A 15219-nucleotide genomic window follows, 5' to 3' on the forward strand; every position below is an offset into this window, starting at 1 on the left:
AATTGGCAGAATTTTTTACTCTTACCTCTGCAGCATGCTCTCGATGCTCTGTTGTGAAAATGAGACATCTTTCACTCATTGTTCATTTCTGACCTGGGGGAAAAACGCCCATATGTTGAATTATGCTGAGTATGAACTCCAGATGGACTTGTGTCAGCAAAGTTCACTTCAGAGTAAGAGACAGTAAGAGCCAAGCTGTTTCTTTGGGTGTTTCACGAAGGACTTTTGAATAAGAATTTAGTTTCTTTTTTAGCCACTCAGGGATTCTATATTGGAAGCAACAGCTGCCTCCTCCTTTCCCAGCATACCCATGCAGGTAAAGGAAAACAACTTTTATTTAAACAACTTATATTTAAAATAAATGCAGAAGGCATTTATTTTTTTCCTTTTTCATTCACTTATCTGAAGCAAATTACTGTGTATGGGACTATGTTCAATTAGATTAGCATATGACTTTTAACTTCCCTGGAAGCCATCACTCCCAGTCCATCACCTGTAAAAATATACTAATATTACTATGAGCTGAAAGAATCAGATTGTAAAAATAAAAGCTCTGTAAGAATTTGTAAATGGCCAGAGTAAGGGAAGAACAACTGATACACTCTGTGTGATACATGCATGTATTTTCAGTGCCTAAGTCAACTGGTATTAAGTAAAAATTATTAAGGATAATGGATAAATTCTGTTAGCAGATTTTTCAAATCAAGTTTGTGTTAAAACAGAAAGGGATTCAAGGCCTATGATCTGTGCTGTGCTAATTGGAAGGCATGTATCAGGCACAGTTGCAAATATACAGTATTGGAGCTCTGAATTCACTTAATTGAATTACTCTGGTTTTACACCATTGCAGCAGATGTAGGAACTCAGTCTTAATTCTGTCAACAAAAGATTTAAACCAATTATCTCAAATACCCCTTTGCCATGTTAACATGTTGGTCTGTGTACAGTATGATCTGAAAGTAGCACAGCACAAAATGTAATTTCGTGGTAACTTCTTCTTTCTGGAAATCCTAAATTACATCCAAAGTTTCCCATGGCAGGTGGTTGGAACCAGGTGATCCTGAAGTCCCTTCCAACCTAAACCATTCTGTGATTCTAATTCAGGGTGTTCCCTGAGTATTTGAGGTGTTTGCTTGCATACATGAGGGAGTTTTTCTGGATTTCCCCAGAGAATGAAACTTCTGTAGTGTATGAAGTTGTGTTGGGAGATGAAGGCAACCTCTGCTGCACCAACATCTCACAACTTACCAAACACATTGATGGTGCAACACTGTCTAGATCAGGATCCTTGTGCTCTTAAACCCCATGATATGTCCTACCTTTCCTCCACCTCTCCAGCAAGGCCAGGTCATTAAAAGACTCAAGGCCGGAATGAGATACAGCAAAATCCCCAAGGTGAAATCAGCAGCTACAGAACTCAGAGTGCTCCACTGTGGCCACACCTGAGGTGTGTCCACACGGCCTGGATGTCCCCGAATGTGGGAGAACAACACAAACCCACCATCCTCCTGCCTCGCCACTCCCCAGCTCCGAGCAACACCGCGGCTGTGGGAGCTGTGTCCCCTCGTGGCCGTGCTGAGGGGCACACTGGGGGCCCTGACTGCACTCCCGGAGATGTCACTGGGGGATGGCACCGGGAGATGTCACTGGGGGATGGCACTGGGAGATGTCACCGCCACATCCGGCACCAACTCACAGCTGCCCTTCCTGGGTGCCGGGGAGTCCTGCGGCCAGACTGGGGCTCAGGTGTGGATTGAGGGGCAGATCAATTCCGAGGGGAAGATCGCGGTCCGGGTCCCCTGAGAGGGGTGGATTGAGGGGGAACCCCGAGAGGAGCGGGCCCGCGGTCCCTCCTTCTGAGCAGATCCCCTCAGAAGGGTGGATCGCGGTCCCGGTCCCTCAGAAGGGCCGTGGGCAGGGCGGGTCCCCTCAGAGAAGCGGGTTGAGTGGTGCATCTGAGGAACGGGTTAAGGGCAGATCCCCTCACACGGGCGGATTGAGGGGCAGATCCCCTCAGAGGAAAGGATTGAGGGGCAGATCACCTCAGAAGGGCGGGTTGAGGAACAGATGCCCGCAGAAGAGAGGGTTGAGAAGCACATGCCCTCAAAGGAGCGGGTTTAAGGGCAGACCCCCTCAGAGGAGCGACTGAGGGTCACACGCCCTCCGACGGGCGGATGGCGGTCCCGCCCCGCTCCGAGGGGCCGTGGGCGGGGGGATCCCCTCACAGATGGCACCTCCCCCCTGCGGGTCCTGAGGCGGCCGGGGGTGGCCTCGGCTGTGCCTGCTTGCCGCGGTGCGGGGCCCTTCGGCGGGGCTGCCCCCGGCGCGCCTGCGCGCGGGCCCGGCCGGTTCCGGTGAGCGCTGAGGCGGCGGAACGGGCGGACATGGCGGAGGGCGGCGCGGAGCGGGCCGATGGCCGCATCGTCAAAATGGAGGTGGATTACAGCGCGACCGTGGACCAGAGGCTACCCGAGTGCGAGCGGCTGGCGCAGGTGAGGCGGGAGAGAAGCCTGGCGGGGCGGACGGGCTGAGTCATGGCGCGCTAGGCCGCGCGTGGAGGCGGCGCGGAGCGACCCGCGGCCGCATCCTGCCCCACGATACGGGTCCGGTCGCGGACTGTCCGTGCCGTGCTAAGGAGGGGAAGGAGTGAACGGCTCCGCCGTTTCAGGGCTGTGTGGAAGAGCGAGCAGGAGGGAGGTTGGTGGCCGAGCACTGAACGTGCTCTCCAAGGCAGTGGTCACGGCCCCAACGCTGCCGGAGCTCATGGAATGCTTGCACAACACTTTCAGATACATGGATTCTTAGGAATGTCCTGTATAGAACCATGGCCAAGAGATGGACTCGATGATCCTTGTGGGCTCCGTCCAGCTCAGCCTATTCTGTGATTTTGAGACGGGACGAGGTTTCGGGGCGCAGCCTCGCGGGTGAGGGAACCAGAGGGCCTCAGTCCACCACAAGGGCCGTGGCTCTTCTGTGCTGGCCTTGCGAGGCGGAATTGCTAGTTCATCCCGGGGCTCTGTGCGCCAGAGCTGCCTTCGTGTAACAGGTCCCGGGTCAGGTTGGACAGGCAGCGCTGGTCATCCTTAAACTCGGGTACGTGCGAGCCCCAGGACGCTGGAATGGAGGGACAGAGGTAGGACGGGCTCTGGGGCTGTCTCTGCCTCCTTCGGCTCAGTAAACAACGCCTGTGCACACGCCCTGGGTGACCGCAGGGTGTGCTCCACGTGCGGTCATAGCGATGGAGCATCGGTGTTTTATAAAAAAGTTTTGTGGCATGGAGATTCTTGTGCAGCTCAGATGTCAGAAAGGACAGAACCGTAGAATCACAGAATGGTTTGGGTTGGAAGAGGCGTTAGGCTCATCTCACTCCACCCACTGCCGTGGGCAGGGACACCTTCCAGCAGTCCAGATGGGCCTTGAACACTCCAGGGATGGGGCAGCCACAGGCTCCCTGTTGTTGCTGCGGTTTGTTGGCCCAGTAGGATGGCATCTGACACTTTACATGCTGCAGATGCTCTGCTTGATCCACATGTCTCATTGTGAAAGACACACATGTTGTACAGTTCTGAAGACAGTAGCCTTAAGATAAATAAATTACGTTTTAGATTATTATATGGAGAGCAGGCACAGGGATTTTATGCCACAGGGACAGCTCTGCAAAGGAATGGACACCATGGCCATGTTTCTTTGTGCAAAACATATAAACTCTGTGGCAGTAAGAGCACATCCTTGACAAACCATTGTATGTAGTCTAAAATATTTCAGCTGGGATGTTTTAGAAACAAATTTCATTTTCTTTGGTTTGTTACTAATTTTCTAACCATTTTTTGTTTCTAGTTTCTAACCGTTTTTTGCAGCCCCACCATTGCCATGGGCTGTTACAAACTCATCCATATTAACTTTTTTTTTAACTAGATATTTGCTGGAATTTGCAACTTAGGACTAAAAGTACATTATAGTATCTTACACTCCTCTAAACAAAGGCAAATATGGTTCTCAAAACCCCTCCAAAACCAGAACTATTAGAATTCCATGCTTAGCCTGTAAAGCTTGTAATTAATGCTTTGTGTAATACACTGTAATTAAGATATGAATATGGGTGAAAGTAATAGGAGAAGAATTTTTTTGGCAAAGGTATTTAATTGCATATCTGATCTCACTGAAAACTCTGTTTTGGCCAGAGAAGAAATGAGTTTTCCATGCAGCTCAGTGAACGTGAGCTCACCAAACCTGTCTGAAACTTGCCAGGTTTCTCTCCCAAGGCAGACAACTTAGAGCATGTGTTATGCCAAAATGAAACTGTATCTCTCCAGTTTTATCTCTGTGTAGAACCATGTATTTAAAGTAATTGCTATGCATGCATTTTTTTAAAGGAAAAAAAAAGAAAAATTAGTGTACAGGCTGGTCTGTATTTTTGTTTATGTGGAAATTTGAACTACTCTCATTTTAAACTGAATTATGTTCTTAACTCATGGAGATAATTGTTTACCTGTCTTAATAGGAAGGAAGATTGCAGGAAGTCATTGAAAACCTTCTCTCCCTGGAAAAACAAACACGGACGGTGAGTAGAGCATGGTGACGCTGGGATGTGCTGCACACCTCACGTTCCACTGGGTTAAAGTGAAGGGACTTGGAGTATCCTTGGAGTATCAGTCTTTCTTTTCTTTAAAAAGCAAATTAGTGAGACCAGACACAATGGTTTTTCCCCTTTGTGCTGGAAGGCTGCAGGTTGTTGATCCCATCTCTAACACGTTCTTGGTTTGTTACAGGCTTCTGACATGGTCTCCACATCCCGAATCTTAGTTGCCATAGTGAAAATGTGTTACGAAGCTAAAGACTGGGATGCTCTTAATGAAAATATTATTCTTCTATCAAAGAGAAGAAGTCAGTTAAAACAGGTGAATTTAATTGTTTGAAACTAAAAATAAAACTGTATTTTGTAGCTGTATTACCTGTCTGGTTCCCCCATGTGTGTAGGGACTTTCTGTGTAAAGATGGTGGTTCATTTTTGCACTCTCCTCAGTGTGTATTGCAGACATATTCCTTATTCATGGTCAGATGTATATTAAACAGTTACTGCATTTTATTGTGCTCATATGAAATGTGTGCTTTGTATGCTTGCTTTTGAAACTGGCATGCTTTGGCATAGAACACTTGCATTTAAGGAAGTATGAAGTTCATTGCGCTCTGTTCAGTTTGAGAAACAGGTAATTTTAATGTCGTCATTGCTGTAGGAAGGAAAAGGTTACCTATCATTTAGTGTGCAGGATCATCACTAGTGTGTGTAAAAGTAGGAGTACAGTTCTCTGACTTGCATACACTATAGCTGAAGGTGTGGATCATTCCAGGTGAATTTTGAGGAACTTCTTGGGGAAGACATTTCTAGAAGTTTAATTCTGGGGGTTTTTTAGAAGTAGGTATTTTAATAATAATTTTGCCAGCTTTGCCAGCATTTTTACTGGAAGTGCTTGCTGCTGAAGGAAGAAATCCTCCCTCTTCCTTTCCTGAGGAATCTACAGCTGTTCCAGAGAGAGGGGGTAGTGCACACAGTTAAGAGAAGGTACAGGTTTCTTCGTCATGCAGGTCTTAGGGCAAGCAGAGAAGTTCTGCCAGTCCATGGGAGTCCTGTGGATTTGGCAGAAGAGGAGCTGGTTTTCAGGATAGAACTGCATGGCATGGATTATTTTCAATATTGGAGAAACTGAGATGAGAAAAATAACAGAACAGCATCACATTTGCCTTGTGGCATCAGTCTATAGCATCATTGTACACATCTTCATGAATCAAAGAGAGGAGATGTGTCTTGTGTGCACTTTGCTGAAATGAGTCTCCTCAGTGTGATGTGAAACTATTACTTACCTCTGAGTGTTACAGCTTGACTTCATTAGAGAAATCTGAAACCACAGCATGTTTTTCCCCTCTTTTTTCATACTAGGCAGTTGCTAAAATGGTTCAGCAGTGCTGCACTTATGTTGAAGAAATCACAGACTTACCGGTCAAACTGCGCTTAATCGACACGTTGCGTATGGTCACAGAAGGAAAAGTAAGGCTTTGTTTTAAGACTCAGTGTCTTAAAGATAGAATAAAAATGTTTGCCTTATTTAAAAGCATAGTTTCTTAGCATTATTTTTTAATCTTGTGCAAGTAGACTAAAACTTATTTTTAAATTACCTTGAGAAGCCATGTAGTTTATTTCCTTCCAAAAGACTGGAGATATATTCCATATATAAATCATATGCTGAAACACTGGTCATGTTCCTATGATGTAGGTATCTGGTTGTGTTATTAATATAGTTAGTAATGCATTTCAAAATTCTAAAATGCCATTTCCTTTTCACTTTTTAAAATGTTATGTATTTGAATTTGTTACGGAAGTGGGCAGGTTTAATTTAATTTCTCCTGCACTTAGCAAGGTGTTACATATGATAACGAGAAGGTGATACCAAGTGAGTTACTTACATTGCATTCCTTTTGCTTTAAGAAAAGAAAGAATTGTGAATTAGGCAAATTTGTGTCAATTTTATGACTTCTGTCTGTTAGTCTAAATTGTTAGTAATCAAGTCTTGTTGATTAATGGCTGGTTAGGAGTAAGTGAAATAATTCAAAGGGTAGTGCTTACTACACATTAACCATTAAAGTCTAACTTCCCAGATCTTTTGATATATTCTAGCAGACAAAATATGCAATACTTTATTCACAGTGCATATCCCTTGTGTTTGCTGAAAGAGTCATAGGTCAGTGTAGAAATTATTTTTTAGATTAATTTGGACCAAAAAAGTTTGGCATGTCAGTTATCCATTGTATTTCATCAGTGTAGTGGATGGATACACAACAAATAAAGTGGTTGTATGATGACAGCATCAAGTGTATTTCCCAGTGGGGTTGCAGTCTCAGAATTTGCACTCCTCTTTAGAAAATTCCGGTGTTTATAAACTCTTCCTTCTGCCCTCAGATATACGTGGAAATCGAACGCGCTCGCCTGACAAAGACACTTGCAACAATAAAGGAACAGAACGGGGAGGTGAAAGAGGCTGCCTCGATTCTGCAGGAGCTGCAGGTAATGCCTTGGAACTCAGAATTGCATCAGCAATAGCAATTAATTCTGACTGTTCTGAGATTGTTTAGAAACCGAATCAGGTATGCTTGCAGAAATGCCTGGAATGAGATGAACTGTTATTAGTGAAAGTGCAGCTCAGTTTTAACTGCTTTTATTATCTCATGGTTGGGTTACATAGAATATCTTCTACTTGGAAAGCAGATTTCAATTCTGTACCTAGCGCATTGAGTTTAGTGTTGGTGGATTCTTTGGTGTAAGTGGGGGTGATAATTAAAACGGAATAACCTTAATTCCGTTTTCACTTGCTCTGTAAAAGCTTTTCTGTTGTTTTGTTTTGGTGTGTTCCCCCTCCAGACATCCTCCCACTCTTCTGGCACAGTTAAGCCTTTGCTTGATTCGGCTTTGACAATATTAAGTAGTTATAATTTCATTTCAGGTGGAAACCTACGGTTCAATGGAAAAGAAAGAACGTGTAGAATTTATCTTGGAGCAGATGAGACTCTGTCTAGCTGTAAAAGACTATATTCGGACTCAAATTATCAGCAAAAAAATTAATACAAAATTTTTTCAAGAAGAAAACACAGAAGTAAGTAATTGGAGGATTTCTCATTCTTTCTCCCTCCCCCACCCAAATTTTAACCTGACTTGCCTCTCTTCAGGTCCAAATGTATTTATTTAAATCCCTCTGTTTTCTGGAGTTCAGCTGAATTTTGTTTACATGTCATGGAGCTGTGTTAATTTGACTTTCTGATACTGTTTCAGAAACTAAAGTTGAAATACTACAACTTAATGATCCAGCTGGATCAACATGAAGGCTCCTACCTCTCCATCTGTAAGCACTACAGAGCCATTTATGACACTCCCTGTATCCAGGCTGAAAGTGAAAAGTGGCAACAGGTAAGAAAACTTTCCCTACAAAATCACTGTATTTCCATGTGACAAATACCCATTTCTTACCACATCAGTGTACAGTGGGTGAAATAGCTCATCAGTCTGTTTTTATTTAAATGGCTGTATTAACAAATTGGTTAGTTGAAAACAGATATGATAGAGTTGATTTCAAAAGAATGTTTGTAATGAACATCTTCATTTTATTACCTTAGAAATTGAGAATGTCTCAACTGTTTCATACAAGTGTAGAGATTACAAACAGCTGTGCAAGTGTGGTCTCAGTGGTGCTGTTGTGTGTGCAGTACAGATGTCTTTCATGTTTGAAAAATTTTTTTTCTTCACGTATTTATTTGAAATACTAGAATTTTGGTTAACCTGTGTCAATTTAAATGTACCATAGTTCATTTCTGAAAGATGACATTAATTTCACCTTGATTTCTTAACACACTGAGCTTAAATCTTTTACATATTAAACTCTAAGCTCTGTATCTGTTTTGGCAATTCCTCTGTTTAATTATGGGAAAAAAACACACTCTTTCCTCTTAAACAGGCGCTGAAGAGCGTTGTTCTTTATGTTATTCTTTCACCTTATGACAATGAACAGTCTGATTTGGTGCACAGAATTAGTAGTGACAAAAAGCTAGAAGAAATCCCCAAGTATAAGTAAGTATCCTTCTGATAACCAATTCTTAGATTAAAAAGTCTCTCCCTAACAGTGCAAGTAAATCTCTTTATGCTGAGTCTGCTGTAAGCAACTCTGAATTTAATGCTGCATTAAGAATACTGCAAAAGTGTCTTGATTGTTCTATGTGAAAATAAATGTCTCTTGTAAGAGAAAGATCTTTGTTACAAAAACAATCTGACTTTAGCTGCCCCCATTATTTATGGTAATAAGAATAAAACATTTAAAATTATGTCTTTGATCTATTTTAAGTATGAACCAGGGCTTATTAACACAGGATTGTAATCCAACTGTACTAAACCATTTAGAGACCTCCTAAAACTATTTACCACCATGGAGCTGATGAGGTGGAGTGCCCTAGTTGAAGAATATGGGAAGGAGTTGAGAGAAGGATCCCTTGACAGTCCTGCAACAGATGTTTTTGGCTGTACAGAGGAAGGTGAAAAGAGATGGAAAGATTTAAAGAACAGAGTTGTTGAACATGTAAGTATTGGTGTCTGTAGGCATCAGCTGTTTACTCAGTGCTTCAGCTAAAAATGGTTTCTGCTTGTCGTATTTTAATCACAAAGAAGACAAAAAAGTAGCTAATAAAGCAGCAGGTAAGGTGTCTTTTGTGTTGTATTTCAAGATTTTATTTGCTTGTATATCTTTATTGTATGTTTATATTTGGCATAGTTGTCACCAAGAAGAGCATATTGCACTCAAATGAGATTTAGCATTCATGTTTCAATAAAGCATAAATCTGAAAGTCTTGCTTTGAATTAAATTCATAATTGGTTGATTTCTTAATAATTTATCACGTAGAGACTTTTATACCTTCTACCAGCAAAAGAGCTGTTTGTTCACAACCCCTCACATCCCCCAAGCTGGACTGCCATTAGAGCACTACAGTTTCTAATCTCCTTTTAACATGGACTTTTATATTTTTGCAGCCTGCTTCAATTATTTTTTGCACATAACCCTCTACTCTGAACACTTTTATTCCAGAATATTAGAATAATGGCTAAGTATTATACCAGAATTACAATGAAGAGAATGGCACAACTCCTGGATCTGTCCGTTGATGTAAGTCTTGCTTTGCTTATCCTTCTTTCATAAGGGGATGTGTTTGTGGCAGAGATGTGAGTATTCAGCAGAGTAATGTTCTTGTTTGATTTAAATTTCTGCCTTTATGGGAGTTAGAAAACTATTAATTAAACCTTTAACGTAGTTTCATGATGCACATGCCCATAAGGCAAAAGCTGCTCTTAGAAGTTCATTTATGTTCAAGGCCTTGTGTAAATGCTGGAGCTCCTTGTCTGGTGTTTCAGTATTAAAAGGTTCTTGTCAATGAATGATGAAAACCAACTGAAGAGAGGGTCCTTCACCTGTAAATGTCCCCATTCATGGGTGGTGGCACTTTGGGAACATGGGGTGGAGGGGTCTTCCTTGCTACCTCCCTTTGTGTTTTCAAGAGTTTTCCAAGCAGAGTGACACATCCTGGTATTTTGAGTGCAAATGAAAAGCTTTACCCTCTTCATGGAATCTGCTTTTCCCACAAACTCAGGAAAAGCCCTTTTTGACAGTGGTCAGTAATTCACTGGGGTTTTGCCAAGCCTTGCTTGCCACATGACTTGTTCTGGTATCTGTGTAGCCAAATACTCCGAAGTGTAAAAGTCTATTGGAGTTGTATATTAAACTTTAACTTTATGAAAGATAATCAGATACAGGTCAATTAAAAACAAAAGGGTGGTTTTTTTTTTTTTTTTTTTTTTTAATAGCTTGTGCTAGTACCTTGCAATGCCATCATGTGTAATATTAAAGTATCCTGCATTTTTTCAAGTACAATATTGTTACCGCTGTATTTGCGTATAAAGAAAATCTTGTTCCTGCTGCTTTCATGCTGTTTGGGAGGAATTCTGGTGGTTTGTAGGTAAAAATGCTATTTTCTTGACTTAGTGCTGTTTGTCTTTACAGGAATCGGAGGAGTTCTTGTCTAACCTAGTAGTTAATAAAACCATCTTTGCTAAAGTAGACAGGCTGGCAGGAATTATCAATTTCCAGAGGCCTAAGGACCCAAACAATATACTCAATGACTGGTCTCACAAGCTCAACTCCCTCATGGCCCTAGTTAACAAAACCACACATCTCATTGCCAAAGAAGAGATGATCCATAACCTGCAGTAAGGTGCCTCAATAATCTCAGTGCTTTTAAAGAAGGCATTAAATCTTCATAATAGAGACTATTATTACAAGTGTGTATATGGTTTGTTTTCTCCCTGTCAAGCCTTCCTGGTCTAAAATTTAGAACATAATTCTGAAATTCCTGTTGACAGTTAAGTTCCCTTGATTATTCATTCAGTTGTTAAATGTTTTTGCTACAATTGGTGAAAGAACAGAATAAAACTGTATTGCCTGTATAATAATAGTCTTGTGATTTCTTTTTTTCAATGTGAACCCTTATCTATCTATAATTCTTTGGTTATTTCATTACATGACTATTTTGAGGCTGTGATTGAGAGGATATACTGTAAATAATAAAATCCTAGGGTTTTACAAAGACGTAACTTAAAATGACAATAGTGTAAAGTTATGTCAAGATACTCTTGGAACAAAATGGTGTATATGCTTAAGAATAATGCTATTTCTTATGATTTGGTAATACAGTTAGAATTTATTAATTAATTGTGAACTGCCAGAGCAATCAATACATGAGTAAGTACCTAAACCTTTGTCTGCTTGGTGCGAGTCACTAATTTTGCCTGTTTTGTTGTACAGTTTGTAAGGCTATACTGGCAATGGATCAGTTAGCTAAGCTTGTACTTGGAAGCTGCTGCTTCTCATCATGAGTGTGTTATGTTCTGAGCAGACAATGTCCTATTATTTACTTTAACCTCCTTGTAATGGAGGGAAGCTGTGGACTTTCCCCCCATGTCTGTTTTTTTAAGGAAGTAAAACAGTAGAACAAATAGTGTGGTAGGAATCAATGGAACTTCTATTGAATTTGCTCTGGTTTAGAATGATGTTTAATGCTAGCCATAATAATTCAGTTCATAATTAATTAAGTAGAGACTACCACTGTAAATGATATATTGAGACATAGATAAATCCCATCTCTTTACAAGCACGCTGAGCTTCATTCAGACTAATGCTCTTTTCATGTGAATACACAGAAATTGGGAAATACCAAACAGGGATTTTGAGTGAGGGAAGTCTGAAGGGACAGGAAAAGATGGAAACTTGTAAGCAGTTATTTGCATTTGAAATGCTGACTTTGGACATAGCAGATGGGAAGTTTGGAAATGTAATTTGGAAGGCTCTAACTTTCAAAGCTTTACCAATTTGCTCACTGCATTTGAACAACAAAAAGGCAGCTGAATTATCAGTAAGGGAAGGAAGAGGAGCAGGTATTCAGAATGCACAGAATGTTTACCATCTAATTTCCTAAATTGTATTTCCAGTTGTACAAGTTGTTTAAAATTTTGTCATCACTATTTCTGAGCATGGCGTGTTCTGGCCATTGGGATGTTTCAGTAACATGAACAAAACTGGCTGCTGTCAGAACAATGGACAAAGTAGCTTAGAAAACAATATATCATCTGGAAACTGAGGCAAGAGCTATCAGAGAGGGGAACAATGGGTCATCAGGGGAAATGGGAACTTGCCTCTCCCTGTTCTTGTCATAAACATTTTCCTTCCAGTTGAAGTCTGGTCTGGAATCTTCAACCACAAGCATTTAAGCCTCTGATGCTTCTACCAGATACGTTGGGCCTGTTTTCCCAGCCAGCCCTCTTTTCCTTTTTATCCTAGAGTGGAATGTTTCAGTGGTTCCCTGGCTCTTCTTTCTGGATTTCTTGCAGATTCTCTCTCTGTCCAGGCTCTATCCCTCCCTGCTACCTTTGGCTGCATTTAGAGCACGAGTTTGTTGGAGAGAGGAAGTTTCTCTCCCCTCAAAACCACCTTTTGCTGTCAGCATTAGAAAGAACATAGAAGAACTCTCATCTTTCAACATCTCAGGTATCTCCTTAAAAGTCAGTTCAGAAGGATTATGAAAGTTCACTTTCATGGTCTGTATTTGTGCCAAAGATCCACAGTGATCAAGCTCTCTGCCTTTGGATCTGAAAGAGATCTTTGTTCACAGTTGTAACACCCTAGTCTTGGTTTGGAACAAAGTGCCCAAGGCAGACTGCCTCCCTGTCCTCAGAGTGAGACTTCTGCTATGTTCTGAGTACTTGTTGCCAGAAGCAAGAATCCCTCAGGGTTTCCCTCCCCATACATCAGAAAATTAAAATAGAAGTTTTAAAACAAAACTCTAGAATTATTAAGCTACAGGGTAACTCCAAGTGAGTGGAAAATAATCTGTTAAGCCTGAAGTTTGGGTTTGATGAGGTTTTTTTGTGTTTGTTTGGGTTGTTTTTTTTTTTCCTTTTTTTTGCTTGCAGACTACTGTTGATGAAAATGAAAGTGTCTCTTGAGTCTCAAAAAGGTTGTCACATTCAGGTTGCTAGGAAAAAAGCTCTAAATTTTTGGTGCCAGTTCATCTCAAGAATGCAGATATATGTCAGATATAAGTCCTCCATGAGCAATTCAAAGGTCAGCATAAAGACATGCCAGCTCCTTAAAAAATGAACAGAGACTGAAGATCTTTGATCTTGACAGTGTGGGATCAAACCATCACATTACTCTGACCTTTGTAGTTTTTGTCTCCTCAGTGTACCCTCAACATCCCCTTGTTGCTGGTTGCTTCTCAATGCTCTCATTTTGTGGATCAAAGGAGAAATGAATTAGTTTGAATATTACTTGCTCTAGAAATTACATGTGCTTAAGGAGTCCACGTTGAAATGTTACCCATGGATAATTATGAAGTAAGATTAAAGTTGAGATCATTGTTCATTAGAGGACTCTGGAGGAATTCCAGGGGAATTTTCATGCTGGAAAATCAAAACTTGCTACTCTTCAGCCTAATAACCAGACATTAATGGCTGTTTAGAAAGAGTTCGCTTTATTGTTTACCAAGACAGAACTACTGTTGCTATCTAATCCCAGGTCTGCCACTGCCTTGTTTGTGGCAGAGGCTGAACCACTTAACTTCTGTTACTTTCCCATGATTGCTGCTTCTGAGGGAGTTAAAAAATTTGTAAAGGTCCAGTGTGCTAAGACAATAAAAACATTGCTCCTGTTGCTGCAATCTGTCTGGCACTTCCATTGAGAAAGGCCTCCTGTTGTTTTGTTGCTCAGGGGTGAACGAACTGTTTGAGAAGCCTGCTGGGATGTTGGGCTGCAGGGTCAGGGAGGCAATTCCCTGCTGAATGTATTCTATTATGTCCTTATTACTCTTACATGTTAATTGTAATGGTTTTTCCTGCATTCTGACTAGACATTATGAGTGAAGCTGATGGAAAATGGAGATTTCTGTATTCATGAAATACCAGTTCCCAGAAATGGGAGTGAACATGAGCATAAAATGGAAATTGATTTTCTGAATTTCCTGTGAAAGCAGAAAAAGAAAAAAGTAGCAGTATAGGTTTCAAATAATTAGAATAGTTTTGTTTTGAAAATGTAGAAACCAAGCTGCAGTTGTGATTCCAAGCATGCAGCTCATGGGCGAGCCAGAGCTTCAGGGCTTTTTGGCTACCAAGTCTCCATTAGACCTGGAGCAAGTGAGGGTTTGAGAGTTCCCAACTCTGCCAGAATCTGCCACACCTTTCAGCGCTCTGCTCAGATCTCTGCTTCATGGCAGGGAGCCTAGCAGCCCTGAGTGGCCCCAGTTTTCAAATCCCTGTTTTTTGGCAAGGAGCCTGGATTCTCCAAGGACCAGGGCATGGCTCCTAGCTTCACAGAATAGGGGGAAGCCCTGTGAGCCAGCATCATTTACAGAATCCTGACTGAAGAGCAGGGAGACACGATGTGTTAGGGCTTCTGTACAGGGATTCCTTGCAGACATGGTCCCTGCCAGGGTGGGCTTTCTAAACATCCAGTGAGAAATTGCTATTTTCAGATTTGAAAGATTTCAAAATCCTAAAAAATGTACAAGTGGAATTGAATTTGATATTGCTGCATTCATTGGAGGGTTTTTGAAAATTTTATCATTATAAGGAGTCCCTAGAAATATCACTGTTAGGCTTTTGAGGATCTGAATCTTGTCAAGTCTCATGATGCTTAGTGGGAATTCCTTTTCTTTGTTACTCTCTCGTGCTTCCCCATTATGCCTTTGGTATTTCTTACATTTCCACTGTTGCTTTTCTTCTCCCCTCAGACTCTATGTCACCCCCTGCTCCCAGTCTCTTTGGGCAGAAGTCTAGCACTGCAAGCTCTCCTCTTGCCATGAAACCCCATTGGATTCCAGGAATTTAGGAAGTCTGGACAATTCTGGAAATGCAAGGCAGTCAGCATGTAACACATCTGGTTCTGTGCCCTGCCCAGTGCTCAGTCCCAGCCTGGCTGTCAGCTCATCCTGCAAGGTTGTGAATGATGTGTCGGGGAGCAGAGGTTGGAAGGCAAAATTGCAGCTTCCACTGAGGTAATGCACATCAAGGAAAGAGAAAGAGATGCCTCATATAGATAGATACTGAGTTCCTCTCACACTAGTAGGAATATAATAATCTTATTT

At 41.7% G+C, this 15219-nt stretch overlaps 1 protein-coding gene across 1 annotated transcript; it reads left to right on the plus strand.

Annotated features, from left to right (window-relative positions):
• The first annotated feature begins 2314 nt into the window (after positions 1-2314).
• PSMD12 (proteasome 26S subunit, non-ATPase 12) lies at positions 2315-11035 on the plus strand. The gene is made up of 11 exons (XM_053994990.1): positions 2315-2492; positions 4502-4561; positions 4770-4898; positions 5936-6043; positions 6953-7057; positions 7494-7643; positions 7820-7954; positions 8499-8611; positions 8939-9113; positions 9618-9695; positions 10587-11035. The coding sequence occupies exons 1-11, from the start codon at positions 2385-2387 to the stop codon at positions 10794-10796; spliced, it is 1371 nt and encodes a 456-aa protein (XP_053850965.1). The 5' UTR covers positions 2315-2384; the 3' UTR covers positions 10797-11035.
• The last annotated feature ends 4184 nt before the right edge of the window (positions 11036-15219 follow it).

This window comes from Vidua macroura, chromosome 19, assembly GCF_024509145.1.
Source record: "Vidua macroura isolate BioBank_ID:100142 chromosome 19, ASM2450914v1, whole genome shotgun sequence".
In the NCBI taxonomy this organism is placed as follows: domain Eukaryota; kingdom Metazoa; phylum Chordata; class Aves; order Passeriformes; family Viduidae; genus Vidua; species Vidua macroura.